Genomic DNA, 15792 nt, shown 5'->3' with positions numbered 1-15792 from the left:
GAATGATTACATTTTCAAATTATATGACTTTTATTATAGTTTAGCCACACTTTTAACCTAAAACCTCGATTAGCAAGTTAATTGCACATTTAAAACTCACTTAGTAACGGCTCTAAGGGAGTAGGGCGTTACTACTTGGTATCAGAGCGAGCCATGGTTTATGGTTCCTAGAGATTGACCGAACATGTATGCTCGCTGCCAGTGGCAAGCTCGACTCAAGGTTGGTTGGTAATGATTGAATTGTATGCTTGATTATGTGCTTAAGTGCCCTGTTTGCCTGATTATTTTATATAGAGCATGATGAATGAGTTAACATATGCATGATGCTAGGGCATGGCCCCTCGAGTGTTGTATGCTATTTGTGTATTGTGGATTGCTGTTATGGTTGGTTGATGTGAATTGGGAGGTGGTTTTGGAGTTTGTTATCATGCCTCATGAGTGGTGTTGTTGATTGCAGGCATATTGTTGAGATGCCTCGAAAATCAACCAGACTCTGCAGCAATAGGGCCAAGGATGACAACCAGGGTCAGGACCCTCCACCTGCCCCACGAAATTGGCAACAGTTGTTTGCCGACATGGAAGCCAGACTGCACCGAACAGAAGAAGAGCTTCGACAGCTGAGGCAACAGGCCCCTCCTCAGGGCACTGGGTTGCAAGTTCAGCAGGTTGTAGCGCCAGTGCCAGTTCAGCCTGTTATGGAGAATAAGTGGGAACTTTTGTATGACAGGTTCAGGAAGCAGCATCCTCCCACCTTCGAGGGTGGACCAGACCCACTGTGGGCAGAGCAGTGGATGAATATGATTTCCTCCATCTAGGAATTCATGAGGGTGGAAGGGAAGGAGAGGGTAGCTTGTGCCAGCTACATGTTTAGAGAGGATGCCCGCATCTGGTGGGATGTAGTGACACAAAGAATGAATGTTGCAGCTATGACCTGGGAAGAGTTTAGAAACATATTTAATGAGAAGTATTATAGTGTTGCATTCTGAGCTGGAAAGGTTGATGAGTTTACCAATCTGACCCAGAACCGGATGACGATTACAGAGCATGCGTCGAGATTTGACCCGTTGGCGAAGTTCGCACCGGATTTGGTGCCGACTGATGCGGCACGAAGGGATCGGTTTGTGCGAGGGTTGAATGTCATGATCGCACGTGATGTTAAGATAACTTTTGACCCGAGGACTACCATGTATGCTCAGGTAGTGGATAAGGCCCTTACAGCTAAGGGGGTCGAGGATCAGATATGGAGAGAGGGCGCTGCTAGGCGCGATGCCAGGAGGAGGGTGCCTCCTTTCACTAGATCTAGTCAGAGTAGTGGCCCCAGTGATCATAAGAGAAAGGCCTCAGATTCTTTCGTTCCTCCTAGCTCAGATAGGAGGGATGGGTTGCTTTTAGCAGCCGTCAGGGCGGAGGTGACAACTAGAGGAGTTTCCCAGTGTGTCCTTGATGCAAAAGACGACATCAAGGAGAGTTCAGGATCAGGGCCTGCTTTATTTGTGGGAGTGTTAACCATTTGAAGAAGGACTGCCCATAAGCCAGGAAAGAGGAGCCGAAGCAAAGGGACAGCCTCGCTCGTGCCAGAGTATTCACCTTGACTCAAACTAAGGCTGAGGCTAGCCCCTCGGTCGTGACAGGTCAGATTTCTAGTGTTGGTTCTTCTTTTACTGCATTGATTGATTCGGGGCTACTCATTCATTTGTGTCTGCTAGAGTGATAGATCAGCTGTGTAGACCTAGTGATTTGTATGCTAGGGGATTTCAGACTTTGTTGTCGACTGGGGAACTGGTAGTCTCTAAGAGATGGATTAGAGTATTGCTAGTAGAGATAGACGGTAGAGAGTTGTATGTTGATCTGATTGAGTTAGGGATGGATGACTTCGATATGATTCTAGGGATGGATTGGTTATCGAAGTATGGGGCGACAATTGACTGCAAGCGCAGGATGGTGACTTTTGAACTAGAAGGGAGGTACCCTTTGTGTTTGTGGGGATAGTTAGTGGACTGCAAGTACCTATGATTTCAACACTGAAGGCTAGAGACCTGATGCAGGTAGGTTGCATAGGATTCCTAGCGAACATTGTGGATACTTCTAGAGTTGTGCCAGTTGGACCGAGTGAGACCAGACTAGTATGTGAGTTTCTAGATTTATTTCTAGCAGACTTGCCAGGGTTGCCACCACTACAAGAGATCGAGTTTGTTATAGAGTTGGCACCAGGGGTGGAGCCAATATCTAGGACACCTTATAGAATGGCTCTAGTGGAGTTGAAGGAATTGAAGATTCAGTTGCAGGAATTACTGGATTTGGGGTTCATCAGACCGAGTTTCTTGCCATGGGGTGCTCCAGTGTTGTTCGTCAAGAAGAAGGATGGATCTCTTAAGATGTGTATTGACTACAGGGAACTAAATAAGTTGACTGTTAAGAACAAGTACCCATTATCTAGGATCGACGACTTGTTTGACCAGTTACATGGGAAGACAGTGTTCTCTAAGATCGACCTCCGGTCAGGTTATCAGCATTTAAGGATTAAAGAGGAGGACATACCAAAAACCGCTTTCCGCATGAGATATGGACACTATGAATTCCTGGTTATGTTCTTTAGATTAACCAACGCCCCAGCAGCCTTTATGGATTTGATGAATAGGGTCTTTAAGGACTACTTGGACAAGTTTGTGATTGTGTTTATTGACAACATATTGGTGTATTCTCAGTCAAAGACAGAGCATGAGCAGCATTTGCGCCTGGTATTGCAGCGGTTGAGAAAGCATAGGTTATATGCTAAGTTCAGCAAGTGCGAGTTTTGGCTACCACAAGTCACATTTCTGGGCCATATTGTTGGTAAGGAGGGGATTCTGGTTGACCCAAGTAAGATTGAGGAAGTGAGGGATTGGCCTAGACCGAGCAGTGTCCCAGAAGTTAGGAGTTTTCTGGGATTGGCAGGGTATTATCAGCGGTTCGTTGAGGGGTTCTCTAGGATAGCCACACCATTGACTGAATTGCTGAGAAAGAAGACTAAGTATGTGTGGACAGACGGGAGTGAGAACAGCTTCAAGGAATTGAAGCGACGACTGATCACCGCCCCAGTATTGAGTCTGTCGTCAGACAATGAGAAGTTTGTGAGTTTATTGTGATGCTTCCAGACAGGGTTTAGGGTGTGTGCTGATGCAAGCCAGAAAGGTGATAGCCTACGCATCAAGATAGTTAAAGGAGTATGAGTAGAGATATCCCACGCATGATCTGGATTTGGCAGCGGTGGTAGTTACACTTAAGGTTTGGAGACATTATTTATATGGTGAGAAGTGCAAAATTACACCGACCATTAGAGTTTGAAGTACTTCTTTACTCAGAGGGATCTGAATATGTGCCAGAGACGGTGGCTGGAATTGGTAAAGGATTATGATTGTGATGTCCTATACCATCCTAGGAAGGCCAGCGTGGTGGCTGATGCATTGAGTCGGAAGGGCCCAGGACAATTATTCAGTTCGAGGTAGATATCTGATAAGTTAGTTGAAGAGATGGCAAGAGCGGGCATAGAGTTGGTGGTTGGTCGGTTAGCCAACATCACTCTTCAGTCTACACTCCTTGAGAGGATCAAGGAAGTGCAGGGGGAGGATCCCCAATTGAGAGGGCTCAGAGAGAGTGTCTTAGTCGGAGCGACTAGGGACTTCTCTATTTTGGAGATGGGACTACTGAAGTACAAGGGTCGGATCTGTGTTCCGATGGATTATGATATCCGGCAATAGATCTTGGATGAAGCACATACCACTCCCTATTCTTTACATCTAGGTATGACGAAGATGTACCAAGATTTAAGAACCTTGTATTGGTGGTCGGGAATGAAGAGGGATGTGGTGGATTATGTGGCTAAGTGCTTAACTTGTCAGCTGGTAAAGGTTGAACATCAGAGGCCAGCAGGGTTATTGCAGCCTCTAGGAATTCCAGAGTGGAAGTGGGAGGATATCACCATGGACTTTGTGGTTGGTTTGCCGAAGACTATGGGACAACATGATTCAGTGTGCGTGATTGTTGATACATATACCAAGTCCACCCACTTTTTGCCTATTAGGACGACTTATACTGTGGAGTAGTATGCTGAATTGTATGTGAAGGAAATTGTTCGACTCCATGGGGCTCCGAGGTCGATAGTATCCGACAGGGACCCCACCTTCACCCCCAAGTTTTGGGAGAGCCTGCAGAAGGCTATGGGGACGCAGTTGCGGTTTAGTACCACTTATCATCCTCAGAAGGATGGACAGTCTGAGAGGACGATTCATATACTGGAAGATATGCTACGAGCCTGTGTGCTGGATTTTGGGGGATCTTGGAGTAATTATCTCCCTTTGATTGAGTTTTCGTACAACAACAGTTATCAAACGATTATCGGAGTGGCTCCGAATGAGATGTTATATGGGAGGAAGTGCATATCACCTATCCATTGGGATGAGACAGGTGAAAGAAGATACTTGGGTCCTGAGATGGTTCAGAGGACCAATGAGGCGATTGAAAAGATTAGAGCTCGAATGCTCGCCTCCCAGAGTCGCCAGAAGAGTTACTCGGACTTGAACCGCAGGAGCATAGAGTTTCAAGTCAGTGACCATGTGTTTCTCAGAGTTTCTCCCATGAGAGGAGTGAAACGGTTTGGTGTTCGGGGCAAGCTAAGCCCTAGGTTTGTTGGCCCCTTTGAGATTCTTGAACGGGTTGGAGAGGTAGCTTATATATTGGCGATGCCTCCAGCTCTATCAGGGGTTCACAATGTATTTCATGTGTCCATGCTCCGGAAGTATGTATCAGATTCTATGCACGTATTGAGTTATGAGAACTTGGAGCTGCACAAGGATTTGTCATATGAAGAGAAGCCGGTTCAGATTCTTGACCGAAAGGATAAAGTCTTGTGGAGCAAGACCTTCGCCTTGGTGAAAGTGTTGTGGGGGAACAGCAAGGTTGAGGAGGCGACATGGGAACTTGAGTCAGATATGCGGGAGCGGCATCCCGAGTTATTCAGGTAATTTCGAGGACGAAATTTCTGTAAGGAGGGGATAGTTGTAGCGTCCCAAATTTGCTAATAAGGCTTAGGGCCTTGATTAGTGTGCCTGGAGGGCAATAAGTGATTTATTCTATTAATATGTGAATTTGATAAGTATGTGATTAGAAATGCATGTTTAGGTGAATTAAAGATGCATGTGAGCCCCATTTGGTTATTAGGGGCATGTTTGTAATTTTAGCCCGTTGAGGGCATAAATGCAATAATGTGATTGACACCACATGTTAGTGGTGATATATTTGTGATGCACGATTCAAGATAACCCTAGGGAGTCGTTTAGTTTGAAAGTCACAACGAGGTCGGATACCCGGCTCGGGAGAAGCCTAGGGGTGTTTTGGGTATATAATATGTGTTTGGAATTATTAAGTAACAGGTAGTAATTTAGTAATGATTGAGATATGTCGGGATTAAACAGGGATTTATAGGAACACTCGGGGACTTAACGGGATTTGGTAAATGACTAAATTGCCCTTGGGTTACTTAAGGGTTAAGGATAAGTTTAAGGGGCAGTTTGGTCATTTGGTAGGGGTTATATTCAGCTTAGAGAAGCCTTAGGAAATCACTGGAACAAAGCAGAAGACCCTCTCCCTATCACTCGGTTTCTCTCTCTCTTTGGGTGCTTGAAGGCTGAAGAAAATTCTGAGGGAATTAAGCTAGGAACTCATAACTCAAGGCTTGAGTTTGGGAGGCTAGTGACTTGGAACTCAAGAGATTAATTCAGAGATTTAATTAGGTTCAAAGGTAAGCTGTAAAACATGATGATTATTTAAATTCTGCTGTAGTTTTGGTTAGAAATATAAGTTTATGCATGTGAGCTAAGTTGTGAATTACTTTTGACTCTTTGGGTGAGTTTTGGGATTAGCTTCTGTTGGGTATTGTTGTTGGGAGCATAATAGAACTGTTGTGTTGATTGAACTATGTTATTGGGATGGTTTTGGGTTATATGGGATAGGATTTGGCTGTTGAAATGGGTGATTTTCTGGGTTCGAAGGGGACGGGTCGCGGCACTGTTCTTGGTGAGACGTGGCCCTCTAGAACAGATGGGAAGCCAAAATGAAGGGCGGGCCACGGCGTGTGTCTGTGAAATTGGGAGGCTGAGCCTCTGGTTGAGGCAGGCCGCGGCACAAGGCCTTGGGGTCGCGACTCTTAAGGGGATTTTGGATCCCAAGAAGGTTTTAGGCTCGGGAATCCAAAAGTTAAGGCTCGGGATGGATTTTATCACCTGGATTGATAGAATTCAAGGTTCTGGGGATTAGAATTTCATTCCAAAGTTATTTAGTGGATTAGAACTTGATGGATGAATGTTTTTGATACGTTGTGATTAGGTTTTCAGCGAGGCTCGGACTAGGGGACTGTGTTCAGGATATCGGTGCTCGGGAAGCTTGGGACACAGGTAAGAAAACAGTTGTACCCGTAGAGCAGGGCGTGGCCCTATAGTTTGTATTGCAGGGCATGGCCCTATGTGATTGTGCTGCAGGGCGTAGCTCTATTGTTTATGTGTGCATTTGTTTATGTATTTGTTAAATATATGTTATGTGTTGCATATCTGTGAATGAGCAGAGAAGGCCGGGAACGGCGAAGGCCGAGAACGGCCAGAAACCAAGTATGGCAAGGGGCCGAAAATGGCGTTAAGCACGAGGAGTGCGAGGCCGAGTGCGGAAAAGGGCCGAGAGCAGCGTTAAGCACGCGAAGTGCAAGTCGCTAGGGTGAGACCCTTCTCGGATGCCTGAGTCATCCTCACCGTGTAGACCACGAACCCAAGCGCCTTGGACGGCATGGCCGCTATGTGTTTAGCTTGTAGGCTGCCTTGTTATATGTTGATTGATAGTTATGCATATGGTGATTGTTTGTGTTGAGTTTTCTTGCTGGGCTTCGGCTCACGAGTGCTCTATGGTGCAAGTAAGGGCAAGGGAAAGGTCGACCAACCATGAGTACGAAGAGCGTGAAGCGACGTGTACTTTTTCGGCCTGCCTGGCTGCCACGGCCAGGGGTATTTTTTGGAGATGCTATGTACTAATCCAAATTTTGTCGTTTAGTCGACTTTAATCATATTTTTGAGTTGTAAAATTTCTAAATAGTATTTTGGGATCTCAAATGTATAACACTTTATAATTTCAATGAATGATTATATTTTCAAATTATATGACTTTTAATATATTTTAGCCACACTTTTAACCTAAAACCTTGATTAGCGAGTTAATTGCACGTTTAAAACTCACTTAGTAACGACTCTATGGGAGTAGGGCGTTATAATGGCTTATAACACAAATGTATATTACAATTTATAAGAGTTAATCAAAATATAACTATAGACATAATGGAAGAGAACGCAAATTTGAATAGGGAAGAAGAAATAACCTTTGTGGTGAAAACCCTAGTTACATAAAATCATAATTTATGTGAAAAATGATGGAGATGACAAAAAGGCTTGACACAATTAGAATTCCAAAATTATCTATTTGTAGCCTCCCTTGTGTGATTGCTTGAAGCTACTACAATGGTTGAATGAGAATAGGATTAACAAGCCTTGATCTTCAAACAAGTCAAGTTTTCTTGATGAAGATCTTGGCGAAAACTAGTAATCTTGATGAGTTAGAGAGAGATAAGGTTTTAAAGAGAGAGAGTGTGTGTATGTGTGGAGAGAGTGATCAATTCACCAAAATCTCATATGAACCTCATAAATATTATAGGTGCTATCATTAGTGTTAATTAATGAGAATAGAGCATTTTGAAATGAGTTTTAGAACCAAAACAACGTAACTATACAGTCCCGTATGGACGGCCCACATGATGTATTGCCTGCATGCAGGCGAGGTGTCACTTGGCAGGCGATACGTTGCCCTTATGCAAGCGATACATCGCTTGTCAGAACGTTTAATAGGCAATCAATGTATCGCGTCTCAATAGGCGATGCAACGCCACCGCTTTGACTTGTCACCTTGTACATCGACCCAAAACATCTCTAAATTTCTCCAAATATTTTGAGAACTCTTATATACTCCAAAGAAACATTTTGGACCCAAAAAGATAATATTTAAATGCGTACAACAAAAGTCAACCCACTCATGTTGACTTTAGTGAAATCGTAATGGTCTTGTACCTCTTTGTGCATGATCAATTTTCACTATTTAGACTTTAGTGAAATCATAATAGTCTTGCACTGAAAAGGAGTTGGTTGCAACCTTGAGTGAGGTGAATTTCATTCAAGGCAAAGTGCAAGGAAGGTGGTATGACACTTGTGACACCACTCATGTAACTTATGATAGAGGAATCTTCAAATTATTTTAAGAAACCAAAGATGGCCATGAAATCCAAATGGGGAATGAACATATATCCAAGGTGGTGGGAAAGGGAAATGTGGTCTATTCTTCACATTCGGAAAGAAATTTTTTCTGACAAATGTGTTGTATGTTCTAAATATGAGTGGAAACCTTGTAAGTGGAAACTTGTTGAGCAAACCGGGCATAATAGTGGTGTTTGAGTCTGATAAGCTCATTTTGTCCAAGTGAAATAACATGGTGGGAAAGTGGCATGTTTGTGATGGTATGATTAAATTGTGTACTCAAGACACTAAAATTTACAATAATAATGCTAACTCTTCATGTTATATGTTTTACTTAAATCCTATTACTTTGTTGCATAATAGACTTGCTCATATAGATTATAGCACAATTAAAAAAGTTGTTAAATGTGGTTTAATTGTATGTGATGATGTTGAGCATGATAATTGTGAATTCTGTGTTGCATCTAAAATGATTAGGAAACTTTATCCTAGTGTTGAAAAAGAAACTAATGTGTTAGATTTGATACATAGGACTTATGTGGATTAAATGGAATGATAACTAGATGTGGACATAGATACTTTATTACTTTTATTGATGATTGTTCTAGGTTCACATATGTTTACTTGCTTAAGAATAAAGATAAAGTCTTTAGCATGTTTAGAATCTATAAAGATGAGCGATTTTTCAAAATTCTAAACATGCCCAAATTTGATCCAACCTGTACATTCCAAACTCATAATTTAAGCATTAAAATACACTACAACAATTTTGATATTTAATGACTCTCTATGATGTCTTACACCTATGGTGTAAGACATTAAATGTATTTAGGAATATTTGAAGTCTAAGTGTGTAAGTCATTAAAAGTTCTTCTTTATGACTAAGTGTGTAAGTCATTAAAAGTGGTGGGAGACGTTAATTACAAAATTCGAAATAAATTAATTAATTAATAAAATTTGTAGCGTATGAAGACTTTTAACGTCTCCCCTCGGTAGACGTAGAGGACATCTAATGTCTCTCTTGGGAAGACGTGCCACATCGGACGTCTCCCCAGGAGAGACGTTAGATGTCCTCCACGTCTACCGAGGGGAGACGTTAAAGGTCTTCCCCTACTATATATACACAACTTTCTTCTTCCCCGAGTGAGACGAACCAGAGAGAGATCGGAGGGCAATTTCAACAGTGTTTTTGGGTGATTTTATGGTGCCATTTCGCGATTTTCGGCTCTAAAAATCTCATTTAAGGTATATTTTTAAGATTAAATGGATGAATTATAGTTAGAATAATTTTTTTTATTATTTTCTTTAATTAATAGTGGGTTAATATTGGATTTTTAGGGTTTATATATGTTGTGGTTTTGGGCAAAACTTGGCTCGATAAAATTGATTTCAAGCATATTTGAGGTAAGATTTCAAGATTAAAAAAATGTATTATTATTAGAATGATAGAAAAAATGATTTTTGTCCATTATTTTATATGATTTGTGGGTTTATTAGAAATATTGTTTAAAGTATGAAAATTAATTTTATTGTAGATTTGAGAGACGACATTGTTTACTCTTTAAGATGATACAAATATGTTTACTATATTAAAAAAAAAAATTACTATTTAATCCGAAAATATACATTTTTTATTTTTTTTTATTAATTTTTTAGGATGATTAAGTATATATATGTATATATGTTTTGCTAAAATTTATCTAATAACTTTGTCTAAAGTAAGAAAAAAATTAATTTTAATTTTACATACCAAATTGTATGTATAGATATAAGTAATTCAAGTATATATGTTTATGATTTTTCTTAATTTATGTTATTATTTAATTCAAAAATTATATATATTTTAAAAGATTTTATCAGCATTTAACTAGGTTGATTATATAGAGTTATATATATTTTTATTTTAGTAGTAATCTTTTATTTATTAATTAATTTAATTTTGTAGGTTGTGGTTAATTGGAGTGAGATTTTAGGGTGATTCTTGTGAGATTTTTGCCTCAAAATTTCTATTTCAAGCACACATTTGAGAATTTTAAGATTCTAAAATTAAAATGAGTTATTGTTAATCAAATTATTTAGTGATATTTGTTTAGCAATCTTTTATTTATTAACTAAATTATTTTTGTAAATTGTGAATTTAATAGCAAAGTGTATTGCAAAGTGAAGTAAATTTGCTAACTAGGATTATTAATTGCAAGAGGTACATACATTCTCTTATTTCTTGTTTTAATATTATTAAACTTTTGTTATAGGAGTTTGAATATCTTAAATATTCATCCATAGGGAATTAGGTTTTGAGATTAAAATTATGTGTTGCGATGATAACAGAATGTTAAGAACTTTGTGTTTTAGTGAAGTAGGTTTTGGAAAATTTGTCTGTGTGCTGCGGAGCTATAAGGAAGAAACTTATTGTGTATTGTTTGATTTGTTGTTCACATATGGTTAAATCATAATTATAGGGGAAATGTTGCCCGATTTTATCTAGAATTATGTATTCTATTATTAGCTAAATAACTAATATATATTTTACTTTTTATTTTTTGTAGCTAAACACTACGCCATATACACCAACACAGATTAATGAAATGCGACAACATTGGGCGAACCATATGCTACCGATAATTCAAAGTCACCGTCTCACATATTAGATTTTTGTTTTTGTTTACTTTTTCTTTCTTACTATATATGTCTAGCTAACTAGTGCAATATTTGTTAATTTTGTATGTTTAACAACAAATATTTCATTTTTGTATATTTAACTAGCAAAAATATATTATATACACATTTCGGTTTTATTAATGAAAATTCACAATTTAAATTTGCATAGAATTTATATTTTTTAATTAATATATTTAATTCAATTTTAAAAAATTAATATATTTAATTCTATTAATTAATATACTAAAAATAATTATTTAATTGTATTTTTTTTTTTTAAAATACAAAAACCAATGATGACTCCCATGGGGAGATGTTGAATGTCTACAAAGTCTCCCCATGGGAGACGTTGTAGGTCATCTCCTCATGGGAGTCATCGTAGGGTGTAAAACGTACATACTATGATAACTCCCAGGGGGAGACATTGAATGTCTACAAAGTCTCCTCATGGGAGTCATCGTAGGGTCACTTTAGATGACTCCTCCAACAACGTCTCCCGTAGGGGGAGACATTAAATGTCTACAATGTCTCCCCCATATAGCCATTAAATACCTATTTTGTTGTAGTACCTCATATACATCCTATAAACACCAATAAAACATCAAATTCAACTCACAATCAAGAATTGCAACTTTAGGGTTGCAAAATTTCAATTTCCCCCAAATTTCTAGTTTTTAATTCAAATTCAAAGCTTAAAATGGATCATAAACATATTTCTAACATTCACATATACATCTACACCATTTAGTGTCTTCAAATTTTGAATTTAGACGAAAATCTCAACTTCCTCAAGAACAAGTATGAAGAACAATAAAGAGAATCTCATACCTCTTTCTCTATAATTCTTGGATTTCCTATGGATAAATGGGTTCCCAGCTACTGCAAATTCCCACTTAGAGCTTGATTCCCCCTTAAAATCCTCAAAACTCAAAGAACTTGGACCTAGCTTGGAATATTTGGTGTTTGGATAAGTGTAGAGATAAAGCTAAAAGGAGGGGAAGAGAAAGAACCTAGAACATGTAAGAGACATAACCATCAGCACTTGGTCCCCTCTTCTCTAATTCTATCACCAAAAGACCAAAATGCTCATGCCCATAAACTCCCTTCTTAATTGACCCCAAAGGCAAAATGGTCATTTTGCTTAAAAGTTTAACTATACCACTAATCTCAATTATTTCACTAATGTCCATTAAACTTAACTATTTCATCACTTAATTTTATCCCATCCATATCCTCAAAATGTGAAAATCTCCAAAATACCCCTGGGCTCGACTCGAGACGGGTATTTTCCTTGTTCTGGCCTTTCTGCTACTACCACTCGAAAGGATTCACTCACGTCGGATATCACATATATATATATATATATATCCACATAATAATGTGGTCTCAATGTACATACACACAAAAATTACAAACATACCCTCAACGGGATTATGAAATATCCATTTTTAAGAAAAGTGGGTCTATAAATACATTTAATATACATAATCATGCATACTTAATTATATAATAATATAATTCACATAATTACCCCACATGCCCTCCTGACACACTAATCAAGGTATTAAACCTTATTAGGAGTTTTGGGACGCTACATGTGTACTCTTATATATACTCTAAAGAAACACTTTGGACCTAAAAAGATGATTTATAAATGCCTATACCGAAAGTTAACTCTCACATGTTGAGTTTAGTGAAGTCGTTATGGTTTTTGCACCTCTTTGTGCCTAACCAATTTCACCATGTATTTAACTAATCATAACAGAAATTTGGTGACACTTTTCACTATTAGATTAAGATCTCAGTTTGTATCTTTATCTTTAGTTGATGAAGGTCACAGATCCACATTTACATCTAGGTCATGCCTATCCAAGTAGAAGTTTCTTTTATCTCTCATGATTATGTGTTCAACACAAACCAAATTATGAACCAAGGATTTGAGAGTTGTAGAAGATAAAAAATATCCCTCATTGTTGATTGTGGAAAATACAAAAGAAAAATAATTAGGATAGGGATTTTTTATTGTTGGGAATATGGCCTATAACACAAATGTATATTGTAATTTATGAGAGTTATTCATAATATAACTATAGACATAATGGAAGAGAACACAAATTTGAATAGAACGATGAAATAACCATTGTGGTAAAAACTCTAGTTACATAAAATCATAATTTATGTGAAAAACAATGGAGATGGTAAAAAGGGCCGGATACAATTAGAATTGTTGTCCAAAAATCTCTATTTCTAGCCTCCCTTATGAGACTGCTTGAAACTACTATAATGGTGGAATGAGATTGGGATTAACAAGTCTTGGTCTTCAAACAAGTCAAGCTTTATTGATGAAGATCTCGGAAAAAAAAACTAGTAATCTGTATAAGTTAGAGATAGAGGGTTTTAGAGAGCGAGAGAGAGAGAGAGAGTGGAGAGTGATCAATTCACCAAAATGTCATATGAACCCCTTAAATAGTGTAGGAAACGTCATTAGTGTTAACCAATGAGATTAGAGCATTTTGAAATGAGTTTTGGAGTCAAAACACATAAATGTATGGTCCTGTACAGACGGCCCACGCAATGTGCCACGTGACGGGCAATACGCTGCCCTTATGCAGGCGATACATCGTTTATCGGGACATTTATTAGGCAAGCAATGTATCGCCTCTCAATAGGCGATACAACGTCACCGCCTCTTACTTGTTACCTTGTATTTCGACCCAAAATATCTCCAACTTCAAATGCCTCCAAACTTTTTGGATACTCTTATGTACTCCAAAGAAACACTTTAGACCAAAAATATAATTTTTAAATACCTACAATAAAGTTCAATCCGCTCATGTTGACTTTAGTAAATTCGTAGTATAGTCTTGCACCTCTATCTGTATGATCATATTTCACTATGTATACCAATCCTAACACAAATTAACTAATATATTGGCTCGTAGTCTTTTTTTTTTTTTTTTTGCTTTTTCATCCTCAATTGCTCGACTTTTGTATGAGGCATATTTCTTTATGGAAAGGTTGTATTGGATGATTCTTTATTTTAATACAATCCTTCTTTCTTTTCAAATACATTTAATTGGCTTATTATTTAATAGTATGAATTTATTAATTAGTTGGACTTTGCGACATCTCATCATGAGACTTATAGTTACATAGAATCTCATAAGTTATTAGTGGATTAATTATATTAAATACGCAATTAGGAGGTGATCCTCATTATTTCACTTTTCAAAAGATTCACTTTGTGAAACGTATGGTATTCAATCATAAATTCTTGCCAATACGAGAAAAAACAAATGATATACTAAACTCAGCTAACAATTAATTTTGCACAATAAATGTACGAATGATGACGAAACCCCATTTTATTTATGAAAAAAAAAAAGGAAAACTCAGCTGTTTTGTACCTTATACTACAAAATGATCTCAGCTGGGGAAATTTAATTATACAACAAACAAACAATTAATAGTGAGGAAAAAAATGTGAATAAAAAACAAAATTACTCTAGTATAGGACAAAATGGCCTGTCGGAACCATCCCTGTGGCTAGGAATATTGAAGTGCCTCAACCTTCCCTCTTGTTTCTTCATATAACCCTCACATAGAAAAGCCATGGAGAACTTATCTTCCACAACCCTATTCACATCATGAACAAACACATCGGTGTCTCCTTCTTCTCTGTTCCTGGCCATCATCCCAGCTGTGTATATGGCAGTCATTCTTCCGGGTGCCTCCTCATAGTACCCAGTTGGAGCATCAACCATGATCAAGTCCCACTTTGTCTCATACACTAAGCTCGGCAACCCCTTCAGGGCTAGTTGGCACATCGAGAACTTGGGATCACTCACGGCCGTGCACTCCGGTCCCTTCCCTACGTCCATGAGGTTGTCAGCCTCGTGAACCCTGCTGTCGTACGTCACATGGTACGACTCCAGCATTGGGAAACGGCGCCGGATTTGCTCGATCCACGCCTCGTCCTCCTCCAGGAAAACCGTGCGCCCGCCGTGGTTGAGAGCGCTCCACATGAGGCTGTCGTGCCCAAGGCCGAACACGAGGAAGTTGCATGGAGACTTCTTCTCCAGAACTCTCGCCGAGACCGATATCTCTTTGAGTGTTTGCTGTGGAGTGATGGTGGAGGTTGTGTAGTGGATTAGGGTTTGGGCTAAAGAAGGTGGGATTTTTGTGCATGTTTGATCATCATCAGGGCATTTGCTACTAATACTACCGTTATTATCATTTGTGGGTTCTGTTGATGATTTTCTGTTCACCACTGGGTTTGGGGTTTTGGGTGATAACAATGAGGTCTCTTTGGAATCTAACGACAAGTTTGATCTTAAGAAGAAGAGAAGCAAAAAAGCGAGGAAAACTCCAAGAAGGAGAAACTTGACGTTGAAAGATTGATGGGCTTTCGTTCTCATGCTTTTCGATAAATAATGTCTGATGACCAAGAAATGGAAAAGATATAATAATCAAAAGCTGGGTTTTGATGGTGTTCTTGCTAGGGAAAGGGGGGTGAAATTTGTTGAAGATAAAGACTAAGGAAAATTATCAGTTTGGAGAAAAGAGGGAGAGATATGAGATGATCATATGGAGCTAGGAAAAGTAGTAATTGAGGTATGATGTAGCACGTACGTATTATATATGCTTAAAAATCAAGGAATATAATTGATCTAACGTACGGTCGGAGGCTTGATGAAGACATAAGAGCTGCTATGGTTTTTGGATTAAGCAAAAGTTTGGTTAGGTAGATCTATCTACTAGTTCGGTGAAGTTTTTTTCGCTTTTTTTTTTCTTTTTCCCTTGTTAATCATTAGTG

At 38.7% G+C, this 15792-nt stretch overlaps 1 protein-coding gene across 1 annotated transcript; it reads right to left on the bottom strand.

Moving 5' to 3' along the window:
• Positions 1 to 14315: 14315 nt before the first annotated feature.
• LOC133801110 (glucuronoxylan 4-O-methyltransferase 1) lies at positions 14316 to 15586 on the bottom strand. The gene has a single exon (XM_062239259.1). It carries the CDS (start codon positions 15392 to 15394, stop codon positions 14477 to 14479), a length of 918 nt encoding a protein of 305 aa, XP_062095243.1. The 5' UTR covers positions 15395 to 15586; the 3' UTR covers positions 14316 to 14476.
• Between the last annotated feature and the right edge of the window lie 206 nt (positions 15587 to 15792).

Source organism: Humulus lupulus, chromosome 1 (assembly GCF_963169125.1).
Source record: "Humulus lupulus chromosome 1, drHumLupu1.1, whole genome shotgun sequence".
Lineage (NCBI taxonomy): Eukaryota > Viridiplantae > Streptophyta > Magnoliopsida > Rosales > Cannabaceae > Humulus > Humulus lupulus.
The sequence above is the reverse complement of the archived record's forward strand: the minus strand, read 5'-3'. Positions and strand labels throughout refer to the sequence as shown.